The sequence below is a fragment of the Hypanus sabinus genome, chromosome 1, assembly GCF_030144855.1.
Source record: "Hypanus sabinus isolate sHypSab1 chromosome 1, sHypSab1.hap1, whole genome shotgun sequence".
In the NCBI taxonomy this organism is placed as follows: domain Eukaryota; kingdom Metazoa; phylum Chordata; class Chondrichthyes; order Myliobatiformes; family Dasyatidae; genus Hypanus; species Hypanus sabinus.
In genome coordinates, this window is record NC_082706.1 from 24,724,667 (window position 1) to 24,745,322 (window position 20,656).

General features: G+C 42.8%; 1 protein-coding gene across 2 annotated transcripts in view; it reads right to left on the reverse strand.

The window, feature by feature from the left end:
• LOC132392051 (rho-related BTB domain-containing protein 2-like) overlaps positions 1 to 20,656 on the reverse strand; it is a 91,040-nt gene that overhangs the window by 59,490 nt on the left and 10,894 nt on the right. For both annotated transcript variants that reach the window (XM_059965943.1, XM_059965942.1), the window contains exons 2-5: positions 13,002 to 13,203; positions 9,335 to 9,438; positions 8,189 to 8,374; positions 4,640 to 5,631 (exon numbers count right to left, since the gene is read on the reverse strand). In XM_059965943.1, the coding sequence (XP_059821926.1) occupies positions 4,640 to 5,631; positions 8,189 to 8,374; positions 9,335 to 9,438; positions 13,002 to 13,193 (1,474 nt within the window). In that variant the 5' untranslated portion in view covers positions 13,194 to 13,203. The remainder of the gene's footprint in view (positions 1 to 4,639; positions 5,632 to 8,188; positions 8,375 to 9,334; positions 9,439 to 13,001; positions 13,204 to 20,656) is intronic.

The window sequence follows — 20,656 nt, forward strand, 5'->3', positions numbered from 1 at the left end:
ATACAACTATTATAATATATATACACTTACTATAATTCACAGTTTTCTTTTTCTCTCTTATGTATTGTATTGCAGTGCCACCACAAAGTTAGCAAATTTCACGACATATGCCGGTGGTATTAAACCTAATTAATATTACACATGAACATGCAGAGAATGCATGTATGTGGATGAGGTACAGACAAAAAGGATTGGTTTAATTCAGCATCGTGTTCAGTGCAGACACTGTGGGCCAAAGAAGCTATGTCTATACTATGTTTTAGTCAGACACTACACGCCCTCGTGAAAGTGTCATAGAGCCTGAAGCAAGAGTTAGAGTGGAAGTTCTTTAACTTCTCAGCCACCTTAACACATTGGTTCTTGCTCTCCAGTGATAAACATTTATTTAATGCTTTTTTTTGGACATTGAGATTCAAATCTTGCTGATAGGAAAGGTGCTTCCAATGCATAACAGGGCAAGTTTGGACTGACTGAGGTATAGCAACAAGGTAGGTTCTTTAGCTGTATGGAAATAAGTAACAATAAAACTTTGACAATTCAGTACACGATTGTACAGAAATTACTCATTTGTGGAATGTCATTTTTATCTGTTACCATCCTTATTAAAGTTGCTATCTGCAGCTGCATGCACTTGTGAGATTGTCCGGGTGTATGGGCCAGATGTGTGGATGGGATTAGGGCAGACTTTTAATGCCATGGAACAATACCATTAAGTAAGGGATCCGTGGACCCCAGGTTGGAATCCCTGGATTAGAGACTTTGTAGGTTTTTGCCACAGCCAGAGTCCAGAAAGTAGGTGAGGGTCAGACAGCAAACTGTGGTTCAAAGAGGGTGGATGTTATACACTTTCTCCTCTTTCTCACAGCACCTTTAAATTCACGGGGTCCAGTTTCCTACATACTGTACTTTAAATTCATTGGATTCACTGGAAAATTTATGTATCGTGTGATTAAGTGAAGTAACATCTTATTGTGTGGAAGATCTAGGTTCACGAGGTTGATTCCCGGGATGGCGGGACTGTCATATGTTGAAAGATTGGAGTGACTGAGCTTGTATACACTGGAATTTAGAAGGAGGAGAGGGGATCTGATTGAAACGTATAAGATTATTAAGGGCAACACGAGTGAATCTGCAGATGCTGGAAATAAATAAAAACACAAAATGCTGGCAGAACTCAGCAGGCCAGACAGCATCTATGGGAGGAGGTAGTGACGACGTTTCGGGCTGAAACTCTTCATCAGGAGTGAAGTAACATGGGATGGTCAAGGGGGGATAAGAAGTGGTGGGGAGGGATGAAGTAGAGAGCAGGGAAGTGATAGGCTGGAGGGAAATGGGCTAGGAGGAAGGTGGAGAATTATGGGAAATAAAAGAGAAAGAAAGGTAGAGCTGGGGGGAGATTATAGTGAGGGGGGAAAAAGAGAAAGAGAACCAGACTGAAATAATAGATAGGGATGGGGGTAAGGGGGGGGGGCAGGGGTATCAACGGAGGTCTGTGAGTTGGATGTTCATGCTGGCAGGTAGGAGGCTAGTCAGGCAGGAGATAAGATATTGCTCCATCGACCTGCGTGTGGCCTCATCTTGACGGTACAGGAGGCCATGGACAGACATGTCGGAGTGGGAGTGGTCTGTGGAATTGAAGTGTGTGGCCACAGGGAGATCCCGCCACTGCTGGAGGACTGAGCGCCGGTGTTCGGCGAAGTGGTCCCCCGCACTCTCGGCTTTCCGTAGGGATCGCTCCCTACGTGACTCCCTTGTCGATTCCCCCCCCTCATCCCTCCACATCGACCTCTCTCTGGGCACTCATTCCTGCAAACGGAAAAAATGCTACACCTGCCCCCACACTTCTTCCCTCACCACCATCCCAGGCCCCAGACAGTCCTTTCAGGTGAGGCACTACTTCATCTGCGAGTCAACTGGGGTGATATACTGTATCCGGTGCTCCTGATGTGGCCATTTATACATTGGGGAGACCCACCGCAGACTGGGAGACCGTTTCGCCGAACACCGGCACTCAGTCCTCCAGCAGTGGTGGGATCTCCCTGTGGCCACACACTTTAATTCCACAGACCACTCCCACTCCGATATGTCTGTCCATGGCCTCCTCTACCGTCAAGATGAGGCCGCGCGCAGGTCGATGGAGCAATATCTTATCACCCGCCTAGGTAGCCTCCTACCTGCCGGCATGAACATCCAACTCACAGACCTCCGTTGATACCCCTGCCCCCTCTTACCCCCATCCCTATCTATTATTTCAGTCTGGTTCTCTTTCTCTCTCTTTTCCCCTCTCACTATAATCTCCCCCCAGCCCTACCTTTCTTTCTCTTTTATTTCCCATAATTCTCCACCTTCCTCCTAGCCCATTTCCCTCCAACCTATCACTTCCCAGCTCTCTACTTTATCCCTCCCCCCACTTCTTATCCCCCCCCTCGACCATCCCATGTTACTTCACTCCTGATGGAGGGTTTCGGCCCGAAACGTCGTCACTACCTCCTCCCATAGATGCTGTCTGGCCTGCTGAGTTCTGCCAGCATTTTGTGTTTTTATTAAGATTATTAAGGGATTGGACACGCTAGAGGCAGGAAACATGTTCCCGACGTTGGGGGAGTACAGAAGCAGAGGCCACAGTTTAAGAATAAGGGGTGGCCATTTAGAATGGAGTTCAGGAAAAACTTGTTCACCCAGAGAATTGTGGATCTATGGAATGCTCTGCCTCAGAAGGCAGTGGAGGCCAATTCTCTGAATGCTTTCAAGAAAGAGTTAGATAGAGCTTGTAAAGATAGCAGAGTCAAGGGATATGGTGAGAAGGCAGGAATGAGGTACTGATTGTGGATGATCAGCAATGATCACAGTGAATGGCGGTGCTGGCTCGAAGGGCTGAATGGCCTACTCCTGCACCTATTGTCTATTGTCTACTTGCTCAACACCAAAGTCTCAAAGTTGCCAGATTACAAGAGGTTCAGCTATCGGGAACCTAGAGGCATTGAGTTCAGCTTGGAAACAGACCCTACGGCCCACCAAGTCCATTCGTACTGTTGACCACCAACTGACATCAACCCTGACAGAGATTGACAATAAACAACTTGGAGAATCTATGCATAGAACTAAACTTCTCACTCATGCACGTGGGTGCAAGTCCAAGGGCAACTTTGACATTTTACTTGAAACAATTTCCTTCCACATAGAGAGAACAGCATGAACACGTTGAAAGGGAAAGTGGTTGACAGCAGAATATAGAACTCAGTTCAGCAGTGACAGCTCAGAATCATGATGAGAATAGTGGGTTAGTAGAAAAGGTGATGATCACAGCAGCTCAAAAGCCATTCTCACAAAATGACACAGGCAGCCCCTGCATAATGGCAGATGGTGGGGTAGAGGGTGATGCATTCTTTGCACATGGTCTCGAGCACTCTTTCCATGATGCAAAGTCACGTCATCTGTACACGCATCAAGAAATGAAAACTGTAAAGAAACGTTTGTGTTTATTTATTCACTTTATCTCTTTATGCCAATTCTATTAGAGGAAATTTACTCTGCATTTTCAATTTTTGAGTAGTTATTTGTGAATGCTGTAAAGGTGAATTTTTGTAACTTGAATGACCATACTGTGTGAATTGCCTAGAACGTAATTTTGTCTAAATGTCTCTTATTAGAGTAAATAAAACATTTCCTTTGATGTATTGCACCACTAATCCTTTTGTCTGATCCTAACTATTTGGCAGCATGATGCTTGAAGTAAGGTTGCTAAGTAGGTTGTTCAACCCAGGATAAGGAGGCATTTTCATTGCCCAAAGTAAACTGGCATGTCTACCGCTGAAATAGAAGTTAAGCTCCTCATATATGCTCATCAGTCCACTGATTGAGGTATTACTGCTGAGAATGGTTTGACAAAACAATTCTCAGGCCGGGTACAGCACTGAACAGATCTCCCTTTAGCAATTCATTTCTCCAACAAATGAACTAGCGAGGCATTTTAACCTTAACTAGCAGCGACGTCAATTTACAGTGAATTTCAATGTTATGTATGGTAGGGGCGGCACAGTAGTGAGACGCTTTGCAGCACTACCTGGCACTGTGGCGTGTTGGTTAGCACAACGGTTTGCAGTACAGGCAGCCTGGGTACACTTCCCCCCACTGTCTGTCAGGAGTTTGCACGTTCTCCCCGTGACTGTGTGAGTTTCCTCCGGATACTCTGGTTTCCTCCCATATCCCAAAAATGTACAATTCAGGTTAGTGAGTTGAAAGCACGCTACACTGGCACTGGAGGTGCAGCAGCAGAATTCTCACTGATTTGATTTGATGCAAAGTGATGCATTTCACTGTTAGTTTCAATGCACATGTGACAAAACTAATAAAGCTAACAAATACCTAAAGGTATCCCCATCGAGATGGCAGACAAACAAAGATACCCATTTTGGCCTAGGGCATTTTCTTATGTAAGCTGATGCCTTCAACTTTCATCTCTTGATTGTTAAACAGAAGCTTTCTTCAGGTTATCTTATAGAAACAGTAAAAAAATGATGTGGAATATCGGGTACAAGACCGCATCGTCAACCTGTGATGCTTGACATGTCCCCACCATATGAAAAATTAAATTAAAAGAACTTTCTGAACATAGCAGGCAGAAACTGAACACACTTACCTGAGAAGGTCCCTTTGGCAAGGCATTCTTTCACTCGATTGGCTCTCCTTACATGGAATGCTTTGGTAATCTCTTGGTTCATGAAGGCCTCATTATTTAAGATATTGGCCACCATCATGCGCAAATCAAAAACCTCCAGAAGCTCAGCAATGTGGGCAATTTGCATCAGCTCCTTCTCGTTCTCATCCAGCTGACCAGTGTACAAGTAGCGCATCACTGCCCTGAATGCATCAGGATGAACGGAGTAGTCCATTCTGACGACAGTCATCAGCCGACTGTTAAAATTGATAGGATCTTCTGCCACCTCTTCTTGGATGCTAATGAAAGCTCTGCTCCATGATGAGAGGATCTTTCCCCTTTTGAGCCAAGCCCTTGCTCTCGCGCTGTTGTCGTAAGCATTAAGTTTCAAGATGCTGTCACTTGTGGAAGCCCTTAGGCTTGATAATGGTTGGACGGCGCTAACTTCATCTGTGCTTTCACTCACATCAAAACTGGCAGCTCTCATGAGATATTCTCTGCCCTGCCTGTCACTGTGACTCACTGATCTTTCACTGATGGGCTCCTGTTCTTCACTGAGATCCATTAAAAACAAGTCATAGAACTTTGAGGAGGAGGTAGACAAGTAAATCTTGTGAGCATAGATTTTAACTTTGTCCTGAAGCACTAAGATGACATCGGCACAAAGGGGATTAGCTAACAGCAGGGCAGGATGTTCTTCACTGGTTGTGGGTGGGTCGGGGACAGTGATGATGGGGGGCGGCGGCTTGGGAGGCAGGAACGGTGCCTGCAGTAAAGGCTTTTGAACATTTCTTAGGTGGGACTTCCAGAACTGGAGGTGTCGCCTGGAAATCAAGGCAGCTCTGATGGCATTATCAAACACATCCTTAATGCCAAACTGGGCAACCACACTGGTTTCGTAGTAGGGGATTCCAAGTTCTTTGGCAACCTCTCGACCCTTTTCAGGAGGCAAGATCTCATTGTGTTTTATTGGCCTGTGAATCCAAGAGAAATGAAAATAGTTGGATAAGTCATTCAGAAGTTAACATATTAAGCTCATTTGTTAAGGCACAATACTGAAATTTCTCTACAAATATCAAAGCATGCCATCTGAGGGATTTTCAAGTATGCTTCAAGGAAAATATGCACTAGAACTGTACATTGCTTCAGCCAATCTGCATAATAGCTCAGGATATATTGAGGACGAGTGCACTATTGAATACAGTACACTTCTAACACTGAATATCATGTCTCCAATGAAAGAGAGCAAACAGAAAATGGTTGATTTTTCTTTTAAAGTAACATTCAAACCATGATCTCAGTTGTAGGAGTTTTAAATGGGATCAGCGTAACACAGCAACATTGTTCTAGTGGAAAACATCACTAAAAGATCGAGAGCCAGCAGTCTCCCAAAATTTCTTGTTTTTCAAAAGATGGGTTTTTAGTTATGTGGCACCTCCAGAAGCACAGTCATTCTTTTTCTGTCACCTCAGAAATTAATTTGTGCAAATTCCCACATCACCAATGTGGCAGTGATCAAATAATCTGCTTCAGTGATGCCAATTGAGGAATAAATATTTGTCAGGACCTGGGGCAATCTTTTTCTCTACCTTCAGAAAACTTGCTTTCTCTGTTGTAGCAGGACTGATCTTTTCTGCTTGTCATTCATCTCTCAAATCTTCCTTCTTTCATTTGGATATTTTCTCCTGCCTGGAACATCTCAGAAGACTTGACTACACAATATCATCAACCCCTCGATATTCTAGCTCTGTATTTCACAGGAAAAGGAGCTTAACATACTGTACACCCACTGGCTACATTTTCAGTTCAATACAGACATTCCCTTTATTCCAACCTTCTCCACTACTCAGACTAACTTCTCCTTGGATATGATACAGGGTTTTCAACCTGAAATGTTAACTGCTTCCCTTTCCACAGATGCTGCCAGACCTGCTGAGTGTTTTTAATCCCAGGCGTAGCCCTGCTGCTGGTCCTCAGAATAGTAATAGCATCTAAGAGGTCCAGGAAGGAGAAAAGTCATTGTTTAATAATTTATGTAAAGAATGGCACTTCTAGTTTGTGCAAAATCCCTTCAGTACTGTAAGGGAATATCAGACTAGTTTTCTTTTCTGGAATTCATGAAGTATGATTTGACTTAATAAGACCGTAAGATATAGGAGCACAATTAGGCCATTTGGCCCATCGAGTCTGCTCTGCCATTTCATCATGGCTGATCCATTTTCCCTCAAACCTATAGACATGCAGATAAAGTCGGTACAAAAGTCTAAGGCACATGTCAAAAAAGTCTGTAAAGCAAAGATGCTTTCAAAAATAATGAACTGAAAAGTTTGTAAATATATCAAAAATTACTATAAAGAACAGTAAGCAGTAAAAACAAAACTAAATCAAATCAATATTTGGTGAGACCACCCTTTGCCTTTAAAACTGCACCAATTCTCTAAGGGACACTGTCGTGCAGTTTTATAAGAAAATCCGCTGGTAGGTTGGTCCAAGCATCTTGGGGAATTCGCCACAGTTCTGCAGACTTTGGCTGTCTCGCTTGCTTCTGTCTCTCCAGGTAATCCCAGACAGCCTTGATGATGCTGTGAACAGGTTTCTGTGGAGCCATACCATCTGAAACCATATTAAAAAATCTAGGGTGCCTAAGCTTTTGCACAGTACTGTAGATTCTACTAAGTTATATGGGGCACCACAGTAGTGTAGCAGCTAGCACGATGCTGTTACCAAATGGGGCGACGGAGTTCAGAGTTCAATTCTGGTATCCTCTGTAAGAGAGATTGTCTGTTCTTCCAGTGTGTGTGAGATCCCTCTGGGTGCTCCGGTTTCCTACCACTGTCCACAGACATGCCAGCTAGTAGGTTATTTATTCATTGTAAATCATCCTACGATTAGGCTGAATCTCTGGGTTGCTGGGCAGCATGGCTCAGAGGGCCAAAATCAAATAAGAGTCACTGAGATTGTTCTCCATTGAAATGTCACTTAGACACAATCAAATATAGAGAAGCAATAATCACATGATACGGATGTGAATCATTGAAAAGTTAATATAATAGACATGAGATGATAAGTTTAAATCAAATGCATAATATTCAATTCTACTTAATTCAATAAAACATCAGTCAGGGTGCATAGCAGCCGTCTGCCTTGACAGCCAACATGGATAACCAAGATTCTGATTTACTCCCCACTTTATTCAATTATTTATTCTTTAATTCCTTGAATGCAGAGACTCATGATGGATTCTTGATCCTCTTTGGAAACACCCACAAGTTTGAATGAGACTGACGTGGTGAACTGGCAAACGAATCCTGCGGAAAAATTCTACCTTCACATTCCCGTCGTGTACATTTGACTCCAGTCCAAAGCCGGAACCTTGAGTGAGATTCCCAATCCTTAACTCAGCTGGGAAGCAATGGATCAATCATTCTAAGATCTCACCATCATGCACTTTTATTTGGTGGAAAGCTTTATTCTATATTTATCTTAAACACACACCTGCCTTCTTGCCTATGTACGTGTTAATGGACGCACCTTGCAAGAGGTCTCCGCGCACGATTAACTGCTTCCAAGTCCGTGTACCGCAAGTCCAGCTGGCAGCCAACCAAGATGACAGGTGCTCGTGGGCAGAAGTGTTTTATTTCCTGGTACCACATGGTTTTGACATGGTGCAGCGAATTGGGATTAGCAATTGAAAAACAAAGCACAACCACATCAGACCTGAAAGCAAAAAGACACAATTACACAAATACGCCTACGTGGCTTTGTACAGGATAGATTCAAAATCTCATAAGCTGTAATTTACCTCAGAGACCACCATTCTGTCCAAACAGTGCTTATAGGAGCCTCTTTACACCTATCTTTCTCTCCTGTTTCTATCACACTTTCTTGTCAACGTACTTATTTACTGATTGGGCTAACAAGCATTTCTATTTATGAATAAAACAGATGTGAACATCTGTTGCACATGGATAAAATCTTATTATCAGCTTCAGTTTCCCTTTGCTTTTAGGTAAGTACACATACCAGTAGAATCATTGCAGGTTGGATACATATGTCAAAGACAATATTTTTAAAAACACAATATATAAAATATGGCCAAGGAACGTTATTGCAGATTAATTAGGTTAGGCAGATACTTAGAAAGAGACAGCAGTACCTTTCTGAGAGAAAAAGTGATCAACTTGGCAGCTCCAGCTGGTAGATTGGGGAATATAATTTCACTATTTCATTTGTTCATGGTTAGTTTTGTTCAGGGTATTAGCACTGGACTGATAAAAGACCTTCTGGTTTTATGCAATCTCCCAGTTCTTTCTTCATAACTGTTAACCCCAAAGAAGGTTTGACAGCTGAGGTATCTTCTTAGGGAAGTGGAGGAATTCAACACTATTTAAATTTCTCAGAACATTCTGAACTAAAACAGAAAATGCCTTCAACCTGAAATGTTAGCTCGGTTTCTCTCTCTACAGATGCTGCCTGACCTGCTGAGTGCTTCTGGAATTTTCTGTTTTCATTTCAGATTTCCAGCATCTGCAGTCTCAGAATATTCCAAAAGTTGCGCTAATGTTTGCTTCACTACTTTTGGGCCAATTCTTCGATTAGATAACTGATTACGGGGGAGGGATTTTCCCCACCGAATCTAACTCAAGCAAGGCCTTTTCACCTTTTGCATTGCTATACCTGCCATAGGCAAACCGTCTGTCCTTGTGATGGTCACCAAATGTATCCCAGAGTCGCAATGATACACTGACATCATCAACTACATCACGGGAACGTTCCAGGACCTACGGAAAACAGAACAAGTTGATTCTGTTGGTGAAATGATTTTATGGAATTTATGTACAAGATCACTAATCCTCGATCTTACACATACTGCGTTATAGGGCAAGAAAATGACTTGCAAATGCTGAAGCAATTGAGAATGATTTAAAGAAGATTTAGGAACCTCAGTAATCTTATTACGCAATAGCCTCCTCCCAACAATCAATAAAACCACAGGTACACTAGATTACATTGCGACAGCAGTGGTGTAAAGGTCAAAAGAAGTTGCTTATATTGGCCCCTGGGATCAGAGTACACCTTGAACACCACATCTAATATTGGTCATTAAAATACAAGGGAGAAATTATGATCTGTTTTCGTGATTGATTTGAAATGTAAAATCATTGTGAAATGGAACCGGCACACAGGATGTTGATTTGCTGGCCTCTGAGGTGTGATGTATGTATGCAGACTAGCAGAGCCTAGGAGTTGAATCATTCACTGTGAAATCCATGTTTGACACAGTTGCTGCGAAACTGAGCATGCACGTATGCTGGGGAAGCCAAGTTTTGTATCATTGAATATAAGAGGGTAGCGCAGCAGGTACAGCTGCAGTCACACGGCTCTGACGACCAGGGTTCAATCCTGACCTCTGACGCTGCTTGGCATTTGTAAGTTCTCTTCGAGACTGTGTGGGTTTCCTCTGGGTGCTCCAGCTTCCTCCCACACCCTAAAGGTGCGCAGATTGCTAGGATGATTAGTCATTGTAATGTGCGTCAGGAGTTGAGAGGAATAAAATTGGGAGTCGTGCATGATTGATGTTACTCAATGCTTGATGGCCTGTGCAGGAACAGTGGGCTGAAGGGCCTGTTTCTGTGTTGTACATGATTCTAAGACTTTAAAGGGAGGTTCAAGTGGGATGAAAGGAAGTTATGGGACCTGTCCTTATTCAAGTTGCTTTTGGTCAGCATGTAACCGATTGATCATCAGTTGTAATGCTTCCATGGTCAAAGGAAGAATTGTTCTTTATAGGTGGGGCAGGAAGGTGGAGTGACGAAGGAGCTTCCTACAGCTCTGATCCTCCCTCAAAAATTCACCCCCACTACTGCAATGCAGTGCATAGATCTTAGTCAGACCAGTAACAGCCACCTCAGGAATTCTGAATCAGCCTTGCCCAAAAGAGTGGGACATCAGAAATGTAGGTTTAAGATTGTGAAACACAGTGCGCTTACTATATGTTCCCATGCTTAAAGCCTGTGATTTACTCTCCGCAGCCCCGCGAGAAACAATGTCACTCTGATGCACAGAGCCATCTGGTATGTTTTCTCACATGCCGGAAACGTTGAAGCCCTGCATCTTAACGAAAGAAAAACTGTAAGGATGATTTGCAGTGTGAAAAGGCTGGGGGGGGGGGGGGGGGTAGAAGAAAATGTTGAAATAACAATCTGGAAAGGAGCTGTCTAAGAACCATAGTTTTAGAGATGTGGAAGATAGCTTACCAGAAAAATTACTTTCTCAACTTTAGTATTATTATTTTACGTCAACCTGAAAGGGCAGGTGAGGGTAGGCTGGCTCAGTACAACATCCAATCAGTGAGTCAACGTGCTGCATTCCTTCACTGCCAATGTGCCATCTTTATATTACACGCTCAAATTTCCAGACCTTCGACTGAACCCACAAGCACCGGAGCCTGGCGAAAGCGCTGCGGGCATTCTCACTTTCTTTTAAATCTGCCTCCCTCCGATCTCTTTTTGATCCCAACACATCGACTAGCTTTCATGTTTGTGCAAAACAGCATAATGGTTGATGATATTTATGTTTTGTAGTTTAACTGCATATTAGACTTAAGAGTAAACTCTGAACCACTCCCCCATCAGAATGGCAAAGATCTGAAATGATTTACTAAAATGATTTGAGGATATTGTGTATAGTATTGGATTACGACCAAGGTAACAAAGATTAAAATCCTGTGATGGCTACATCTGATGAATTCTGCTACCCTGTGAGCTATTTCCAATGTTTTCTGTTACAATATAACATTCACAAGCTGCACAGTATTTAGCTTTAGTTTACCAGTCATTTGTATACAACAGATAAAATCCATCAGAGCTGCACGTCTGCTAACAACTAACTGAGTCCAATTGGATGTAATCAGAAAAGGGAGCTTGCTGCCTCTACCTGCTTGGACCTTCTATGTGACCAACTCCTCAAAGTAACACGTACAACTCCTGGAACACTCAAAAGGTGCTAGAATGTGGAACATGGAACAGTGCAGCTTCCGAAACAGGCACTTCAGCCCACGATGTTTGTGCCAACCATGCTGCCAATTTAAACTAATCCCAGCTGCTTACATTTGGCCTCCATCCCTTCATTCCCTGCTTGTTCATGCGCCTGTTAAAATGCCTTTTAAACAATAGTAGTTCCATTTAATTCAAACATTTTAATGGTAATTATAGCCCAAGCTCATTTAAATTAAACCCTTTTTTTCCTGTTCCATTATCACTTTGACTTGACCGTGTGCCGACATTTAGTCTGACTCTCTGTTAGAGATCAAGTAACGAGACAACACTGATTATGGCAGCTGACCCTGCTTGTCCCTGTGTCAGATTGGCAGAATTCACTCAACTGAAATGTAAGCAGAAAGGCTGAAAATACTCAACAGGTAAGGCAGCATCAAAGTGGAGAGAAATAGGCCCACCTCTCCATCTGGTTGATATCTTACCATAACTGGAAAATGTTATTGATGTAATAACTTTTAAGCAAGTACAGTGCAGGTGAAGGCAGGGCAAGCGTGAAGGAACAGTCTGTGATCGGATAGGGAATTCTTAATTACACAAAGAATGATGGTGCAAGTGGGAGTTGGACGATAACAAAAACAAAAGGACAGTGTAGTCTGGCAGAAGGAAAAGAGACCTGGCTGAACGGTGCAGGATCCTGAAAGGGATTGATAGAGTGGGTGCCAAGAAACTTCTTCCCGAACTTGGATAACTCAGAGCAGGGGTAATGTAGTCACAGGAGAAGGTGCCATACACTTAAAGCCAATGATTCAGAGGAATTTCTTTGTTTAGATCATTGTAAAGCTTAGAAAATTCTCCACGCTAATGGGCTGTGGAAGGTCAGCATACAGTATATTCATGACCTAGTTCAATAGGTGTTTAGAATCCAGAGGGATCCTGAGCTATTGAGACCAAGAGGTAAGATGGTCACCATAATAGTTGAGTAGCAGAGTAGGATGAAGGGCCTGTGGGTTATTCTCCTTCCTATTTTTAAATATATATTTTATTTATAGGATGATACTAGAGAAGGCGTAAACACAGCCATTAACAATACCTTCCTTCTTAAAAAAAACAACGGCAGGTTAATTCAGTTCCGCGTTCAGCCTGCAGGATTGCAAAGTACAGTACTCAAGTGGAAGAAATTTGAGCTTTTGCTGATGCGTCATAGCGTTGTATGTAAGCATTGCTGTATTTACAGTGTGCATTCTCAAGTTCGATTACAAGATTTATGAAAGGTGCATTTTGCAATCAACTGGGATTGACCTTGCTTAGGCTGAAACACGTGATAATAAAGTGCATCTATTCCTTACCTCTTGGCAGACCCGGTATTGGTCAATAGCCCAGACTGTTGGTACATGTGTCGCCAGTAGCTGGTATTGAGTCAAGGTGGCATTACATGCTCTCGCACAGATAAGCCTGGTCTTTCCAACTGCATTGTCACCCACAACCACACATTTGATTGTTTCTACATTTGGCCTTTCGTAATCCATATCTCTATCCATCAACTGTAGGCTAGACACAATGAAAAGAATAGTCAGATTAAAAAAAGTACCAAAATGGAAAGTTCAACATAATATTTTTTCTATGTTCCTGAAGGCTGAAGGCTGTTTAGCTAATGATGGCTGTGTTGGCTGTTGGACCAATGTGGCTCTCAGTCCCTTGTTCTGCTTTACCCTCATGTTGTTCTTGAGCTGTGCACATGAGCAGGGGCAAGTTACAATATTCTAGGTGGTGTGAGAATAAAAAGAAACTCTGGTATGTCACAGATTACAACAGTGACTGTATTTGGCACTATATTCTGTAGAGTTCAGAAGAATGAGAGAAGAACTCATCAAAACATACATAATTATTAAAAATGGTCTTACAGTGTGGGGGGGGGGGAAATTTCCCTTCGTTGAGGAGTTTAGCACCAGGAGGTACAGTTTCAGACAAGGAATAGAAAACTTAGGACGAAGATAGGGTAAGATATCTTCACTTAGAGGACCCTTGGAATTTTCTACTTCTTAAGGTTAAGTAAACACAGGGATTGTGATTGACTGATTTCACAGGATTTGGGGAATCTGGGACAATGGAGTTACTGCTGAATCTGACACAATGGAGAAGTTCAAGTGTGGTTTTAACAAATTGTGAAGCTGGTTTGCAGAGTTGATCAACCTCTCTCTGCGCATTTTTATATTCTTATGTAATGTATTTTGTTTGCTTTGTGCATGTTACCATGACGCGGGTGATCGTGGTCTTTTCATGACTCTGATTGTTCTTGGCAATTTTTTTTCTACAGAAGTGGCTTGCCAATGGCTTCTTCTGGGCAGTGTCTTTTCAGGATGGGTGACTGCGGCCATGATCGATATGCTTCTGAGATTATCTGCCTGGTGTCAGGGGTCACATAACCAGGACTTGTGATTTGCACCAGCTGCTCCCTGGCTTCATGTGACCCTGATCGGGGGACTAAGCAGGTGCTCCACCTTGCTCCAGAGTGACCTGCAGGAGGGCCTTCCACCTCCTTCGGTAGAGGCGGATCTCCATGCCACCACCCACACAATGTACCTAACTGTCTGTAAAAATTCCAGGACCTTTCTTTACAAAATACACCACATACGAAAAGCCAATTAAGTTGTATTACAAGTGAAGTTTTCTCACAGCTATAATGCAGTTCACAAATACTCATTCACTCTCAAAGCATGAAGACCTTTTAGTTAACCTGAACAATACATAGACTTAAGGTGTAGATTTATTGCACATTGGTCTGTGGGAACACTGCGTCAATAATATCACAGGAGTGATTATACCATTTTATGAATATCTCCACACACAGCAGAGACATTAGCAATCCTTACAAACTGGGGAAAAAAAAATCACTTCTTCTCATAAATAATACTTCAAATGCTCTATAATAAATGAAACTGGAAAACTCAGACATCCAGAAAAAAGAAAACCTGTTTATCATCTTACATTTATAAAATGGCTTTATCATTAATCATAAATTTACTGTATTTCAATCCTTCTATTAGTGCAATTGTTTTACAGTGGCAGTGATCATTCCATTGGGGTTTGACTCTCACCACTGCCTTTAAGCAATTTGCACATTCTCCCTGTGACTGCACGGTTTCCTCCGGGTGCTCTGGTTTCCTCCCATACTCTAAAGGGAAAGGATTCATGAGTGGTGGGCATGCTACCTTGGTGCTAGAAGTGTACCAACACTAGCGGGCTGCCCCCAACAAGGTCCTCGGACTGTGTTGGTCATTGACACAAACTGGTGCATTTCACTGCATGCCTTGATGTACATGTGACACATACAGCTAACCTAATCTTTAATCATTAATACAGGAACATTTCTCCAGCCCAGCGTTATATCCCCTGAGTATAGGACTGATTCTGTCTATTCCTTTTAATGGATATACGATGAGAAGGTCATTGCAACCCGGCACAGCTTTGCTCACTGCAGTATAAGTTACAGAGTACCGGAGAAGTCCAGTCAGCTCCTCAGCCGACGCTTCCAGCAGATGGCTGAAGATCAGGATTCCTCACTGCTCAGTGCCACAGTGTTCAGGCAAATGATTGTGAACAAGGACCTTCTGTGGCCCAGCAGACTCCGCTCATCCTTGGCTGAACTCGCCAAGCCACACCGTGAAGTCCTATCCACTGGTGTCTGATATTTACAATCTACTTAGCCCAGTTCATTAGTGGCAAAGTTATGGGTGTACGACCTGATGTTTGGCAAAGGCTGGAATCTCTGTTACTTCCTTGGAGTTTTAATTAGAAAGTTTAGATTCCAAGTTCTATTCCAAGGAATTCAACTAAAATTGTAGGCTGACAATCTAGCAGCCTATCAAAGGGTGATGAACTATCAAAGGGATTGCAAAACTGAGGCCTCACATTCCACTGTCAATGTACGTACATGTCACCATATACAAAAAGATTAAAAGATTAAAGTCTGTTCTGAGCCTTATAGGCTCATCAGGCCGGTGCTTATGATGGTTTCCGTGGCGTGAAGCGACTGAGAGTACAAGACTACCCCCCGGATAGGATGTCAGTCTATCGTGCGGTTAACCCCCCAGCATTTTGCCGTTTTCAGCTGCGTGGACTGGAACAATGTGTGGTTAAGTGCCTTGCTCAAGGACATAACACACAGCCTCGGCTGGGGCTCGAACTCACGACCTTCAGATTGCTAGTCCAACACCTTAACAACTTGGCCACGCGCCACTCACCATATACAACCCCAAGACTAAATTTCTTGCAGGCATTCACAGTAGAACAACAAAAAAATACAACGGAATCAATGAAAAACAACACACAAAGACTGACAAACAATCAATGTGCTAAAGAAGACAATCTGTGCAAATACAAACAGTGTGAGAGCATTATCTAATTTCTGGTTGTGAGTGCTTGCTGTAGTGTTTACCACATCAGAATAGTAACTACACTTTAGTAACTACACTATAAAGTGCTGAAAGGCTCGAGGTTATAAATGGCACTCTAGAAATACAAGATCTTATTTCTCAGTTAGAGGGAAATTGGTAGAAAGTCCTCAGAATTGTTTATGTTTTTGCTCTCTTTCTATGTCAGGAACTATGGCATTAGAGACACCTGGGTTAGGAAGGGCATCTATCTTTGCAATATGAATAAATCGGAGCAAAGCGCTAAAAAGGCAGAGCAAATACAAGTCATCCCACCAGGATTGTGCCGATTCGGATTCCAGAAATGTAATCAACCCATCTCTGCTGTCATCTATTTTTCATGTCACTGAACGCAATTCCAAAGGCTATAATAGGCGTGATCTATTTAAGGCTTAGTGAGGGCCTGGGAAACTGGAGCACAGTTGAATTTATTCTGCACACCACATATTGCAGATCTAATTTCAGTTGCTTTAGTCCGGGGCACTAAAAGGCTTTCAGTTATTATGTTACGCTGCATCCATGATATTACAAAAGGCTAAACAAGAAGTGCCGCAACAAAAGCAAGGAATGCTGGAGGCTCAGCAGATCAGGCAGCCTCTTTGGAGAGAGAGATAAACAGGGCTATTGTTCCAGATCTGAGAGTATTCACTAGAGTTAGTTTTTTTTTGCACACTTCTGAATACTGCAATAGTCTAAGATCAAGGCCTGAGCATTTTGGGCTAAATCACCCCAAAGGAGCCACTGAATCTCCCCAATTTTTTGTTGGCCGAGATGCCAGCACTCCCTTGCTGAAGCTTCCGAGTTCGGGCCAATCCAACAGATCCCAGTATATAGGGATGTGACTTCCCATGCTGTACTGAACGTTTGCTGAAGGCCATACGACCATATAGTGATAAAACATAAAAACGGCCCCTTCAGCCCAACTTGTCCATGGAGACCAAGATTACCACTTGGTCCCATATCCTTGTAAACCTTTGCTATCTATCTACCTATCCAACTTGCTTTTAAATACTGTTATAATACCTTCCCAACCACTTTGTCTGGTAGCTCATTCTAAATACACACCAGTCTCTGGGTGAAGAAGTTGCCCCTCAGGTCCCTTTAAACTGATGCCCTTTTGCTTTTGAATCCATGGGCTTACCCTGCCTCTGCCCTTCATGACAGTATCCACTTCTATAAGGCCACGTTTCAGTCTCCTACATTCCAAGGAATAATGTTGGACCTCTACATATAACTCAAGTCCTTCAGTCCTAGCAACATTCTTTTAAATCTTCTTTTTCCTTTTTCTTGCTTAACGACACATTTCCTAAAGCATGGCAGCCAGAACTTGCATGCAGTACTTCAAATGTGGCCTTATCAAAACCTCGTACAGCTATAACCGGTACACAATATTTTGACCAGCGAAGGCAAGCGTGTCCTCTATGCCTGTGATGCCATTTCCAGTAAACCCTTCACCTTTAGTCCGAGATCACACTGCTCAACTAGACCTAAGGCCTTACTGTTCATTGTAAAAATCCTGTCCTGATCTGACTTCCCAAAATGCCACACCTTGCACTTATTTCAGGCCAACTGAAAGTCTTGAATGATACCGTAAAGAGAGTCTGACCACACACATCATGAAAACCCCAGAGAGACTGATCCTGGCTCACCTCTGACCTCTGGTCAGATCAGCCCTCGATCCTCTGCAGTTGGCCTACCAGGAGCACACTGGAATTGATGCTGCTGTCATCTACCTGCTGAACAGGGCCTACTCCATTTTGGATAAGCAGAGCAACACTGTGAGCACTGCTTTTGATTTCTGAAGTGCCTTCAATACCACACAGCCCTCATTGCTGGGGGGAAAGCTCCATTCAATGCAGATTGGCACTTCCATTGTATCCCGGATAATGGACTTCCTGACTGTCAGACCACAGCTTGTGCGGCTTCAGAGCTGTGTGTCAGACATGGTTATAAGCAGTACTGGGGCCACACAGTGGACCGTATTGGCTCCCTTCCTGTTTATCCTGTACACCTCGGACCTTAGATACAACACTGAGTCATGTCATCTGCAGAAATTCTCTGATGACTCAACAATAGTTGAGTGTATAAAGGGAGGATGGGAGGATGAAAACTGGGCCTTGGTGGAGGACTTTCTCAAATGGTGCAAGCTGAGTCACCTGCCACTCAACATCAGTAAGACAAAGCATACAGTGATGGACTAAGCCTGCATTGCTCCCTGTTACTATTGATGGTGAGGACGTAGAAGTGGTGAGGACAAGTACCTGAGGGAGCAGCTGGATGACAGACTTGAATGGAACACCAACACAGAGGCTGTGTACAAGAAGGGCCAGAGTTGCCTCTACTTCCTGGGGAGACTGAGGTCCTTTGGTGTACGCGGGCCGCTCCTTCACTTGTTCTACCAGTCCGTTGTCGCCAGTACAATCTTCGATGCAGTGCTGTGCTGTTGCAATGGCATCAACATGGCTGATGCCAACAGGCTCAGTAAACTGGTTAGATAGGCTGGCTCTGTTATAGGAGTCAAACTGGACACACTGGAAGCTGTGGTAGAACAAAGAACCCCACGGAAAATCCTGGCAATTCTGGACAATGTTTCTCACCCTCTGCATGCCAGCCTAGCTGAATAGAGGAGCACTTTTAGTTATAGACTAAGACAACTGCATTGCTCCAAAGAATGCTATACCAGGTCATTCTTGCCCTTTGCCTTTAGAACCAATAATGAGTCAACCTATAGCCGGGGAAGTAATGACCCTGTTAGACTGTTTGAGGTAACTTTTTAAAAATTCTTTCTTACTTCTCTTGTAATATTTGTATACCTGTGCACTGGTAATACTACTATGACACTGTAATTTCCTTTGGGATCAATGAAGTACCTATCGATCTGGATTGAACACTATTGGTTGTTTCTCAACCCACTGACCTAGCTGATCAAGATTTCCCTGTAAATTTTGATTACTTTCTTCACTGGCTACACCACTAACTACTTCAGTGTCATCTGTAAATTTACTAACCATGTCTTGTATACCCTCATCTAAAATCATTTATGTCAATGGGTCTATCACCAATCTCTGGAGCACAACACTTATCACTACCTCCAAAGCAAAAACAAACTTCTCCCATTCTGACCTTCCAGACTAGCATTCCATATGGCATCTTGTCAAAAGCCATGCTAGAGTCCATATAGACATCCAGTGCCCTGCCCTCATCAGTTTTCTCAGTTACTCCCAACAAGAGTTGATAGCTGAAGAAAATAAACATACTTACCCTATTGCGCATCCTTGGTTTGTCTTACACACACTTGCTTGTTATTTTCTGACTGATAGATTTCCATATATTTAATTCTATCATTTCAGTATGAAGACTTGATGCTATAATTTTAAAATAACGTGTTTAAGCTGATGAAGATTAGATGAAGAGTACCACAAAATTAGAACTGAACAGCTGACGGTAATCAGGCACTCGAGATATCACCAAGCAAGAAAGAGCCCACTACAACACATTTCTAATCAGAGTTGGGGACTTCATTCAGGCTTGTTTGAAGAAATGCCTACCCAATTACCATCAACATATAATCGCCAGCACCAAGGGCTCCCAACACTGCTAAACTACAACAAGGAATGCCTATCACTCCATGATCAGATTGTATTTCAAGAAATCTGATCACTTGCCTGTCCTTCTCCTGCCTGCATAGAGGCTAAAGAGCACGGCTCCAGAGATAAGGAAAACAAAGAGATGGTCATGGGGAGCTGGAGGAGTTGCTATGGGATTGCTGCCAGTTGGTGGACTGGGCTGTGTCCAAGGACTCGTCAGGGCAGCTGAATGAATACACCACAGTTGTCATTGCACACAAGTGCATTTATGAAGACGACATGGGAGCGCCTCTACTTCCTTTTATTTTCTTTTGTGTTTCCAGAGTTTGTTGTCTTTTACACCTTGGTTATTTTTTCATCCTGTTGGGTGAGGTCTTTCATTGATCCTATTAAGTTTCTTGGAATTACTGAGTATGCCCATAAAAAATGGGTTTTTAATATATATATATATATATATATATATATATATATATACACACACACACACTTTGAACTTAGAAGAGCACACCTAACATACAAGAGATTAAAACTGCCGCACCTTTAATATATTTAAAACCCTCATGTAAAAAGATATTAAAAGCAGATCAATTAATTTCAAAGCAAGATACTGCAGAGTCTATAAATCTGAAATGGAAACAATGTAATTATTTAAAATGTTGAATATAAAAATCAATAAGGCAGCCATCAACAATTTGAACATTAGCCATTGACGGAGATTTGAAATGCAATGGTTTGTAGGCTTGAAATTATTATTCATCAATTTTTGATGCTAGGAGAAGCTGGATAAAACAAAGTAGCTCTGAGTTATTCAGAAGGTTGGCAAGTATGGCTTTAGTACCTGGAACCGGAGGTCTGTGGGAATTTGGAAGTCAAGCCCTGAGGGGTTCTGCGGTGGTAGGCCAATGATTCTGGAGGTCAGGTTGGCTGAGGACCCAAGGTCAAACCCGTGACTGGCAAGTCCTGGGGATAAGGCCCAAAGGTCAA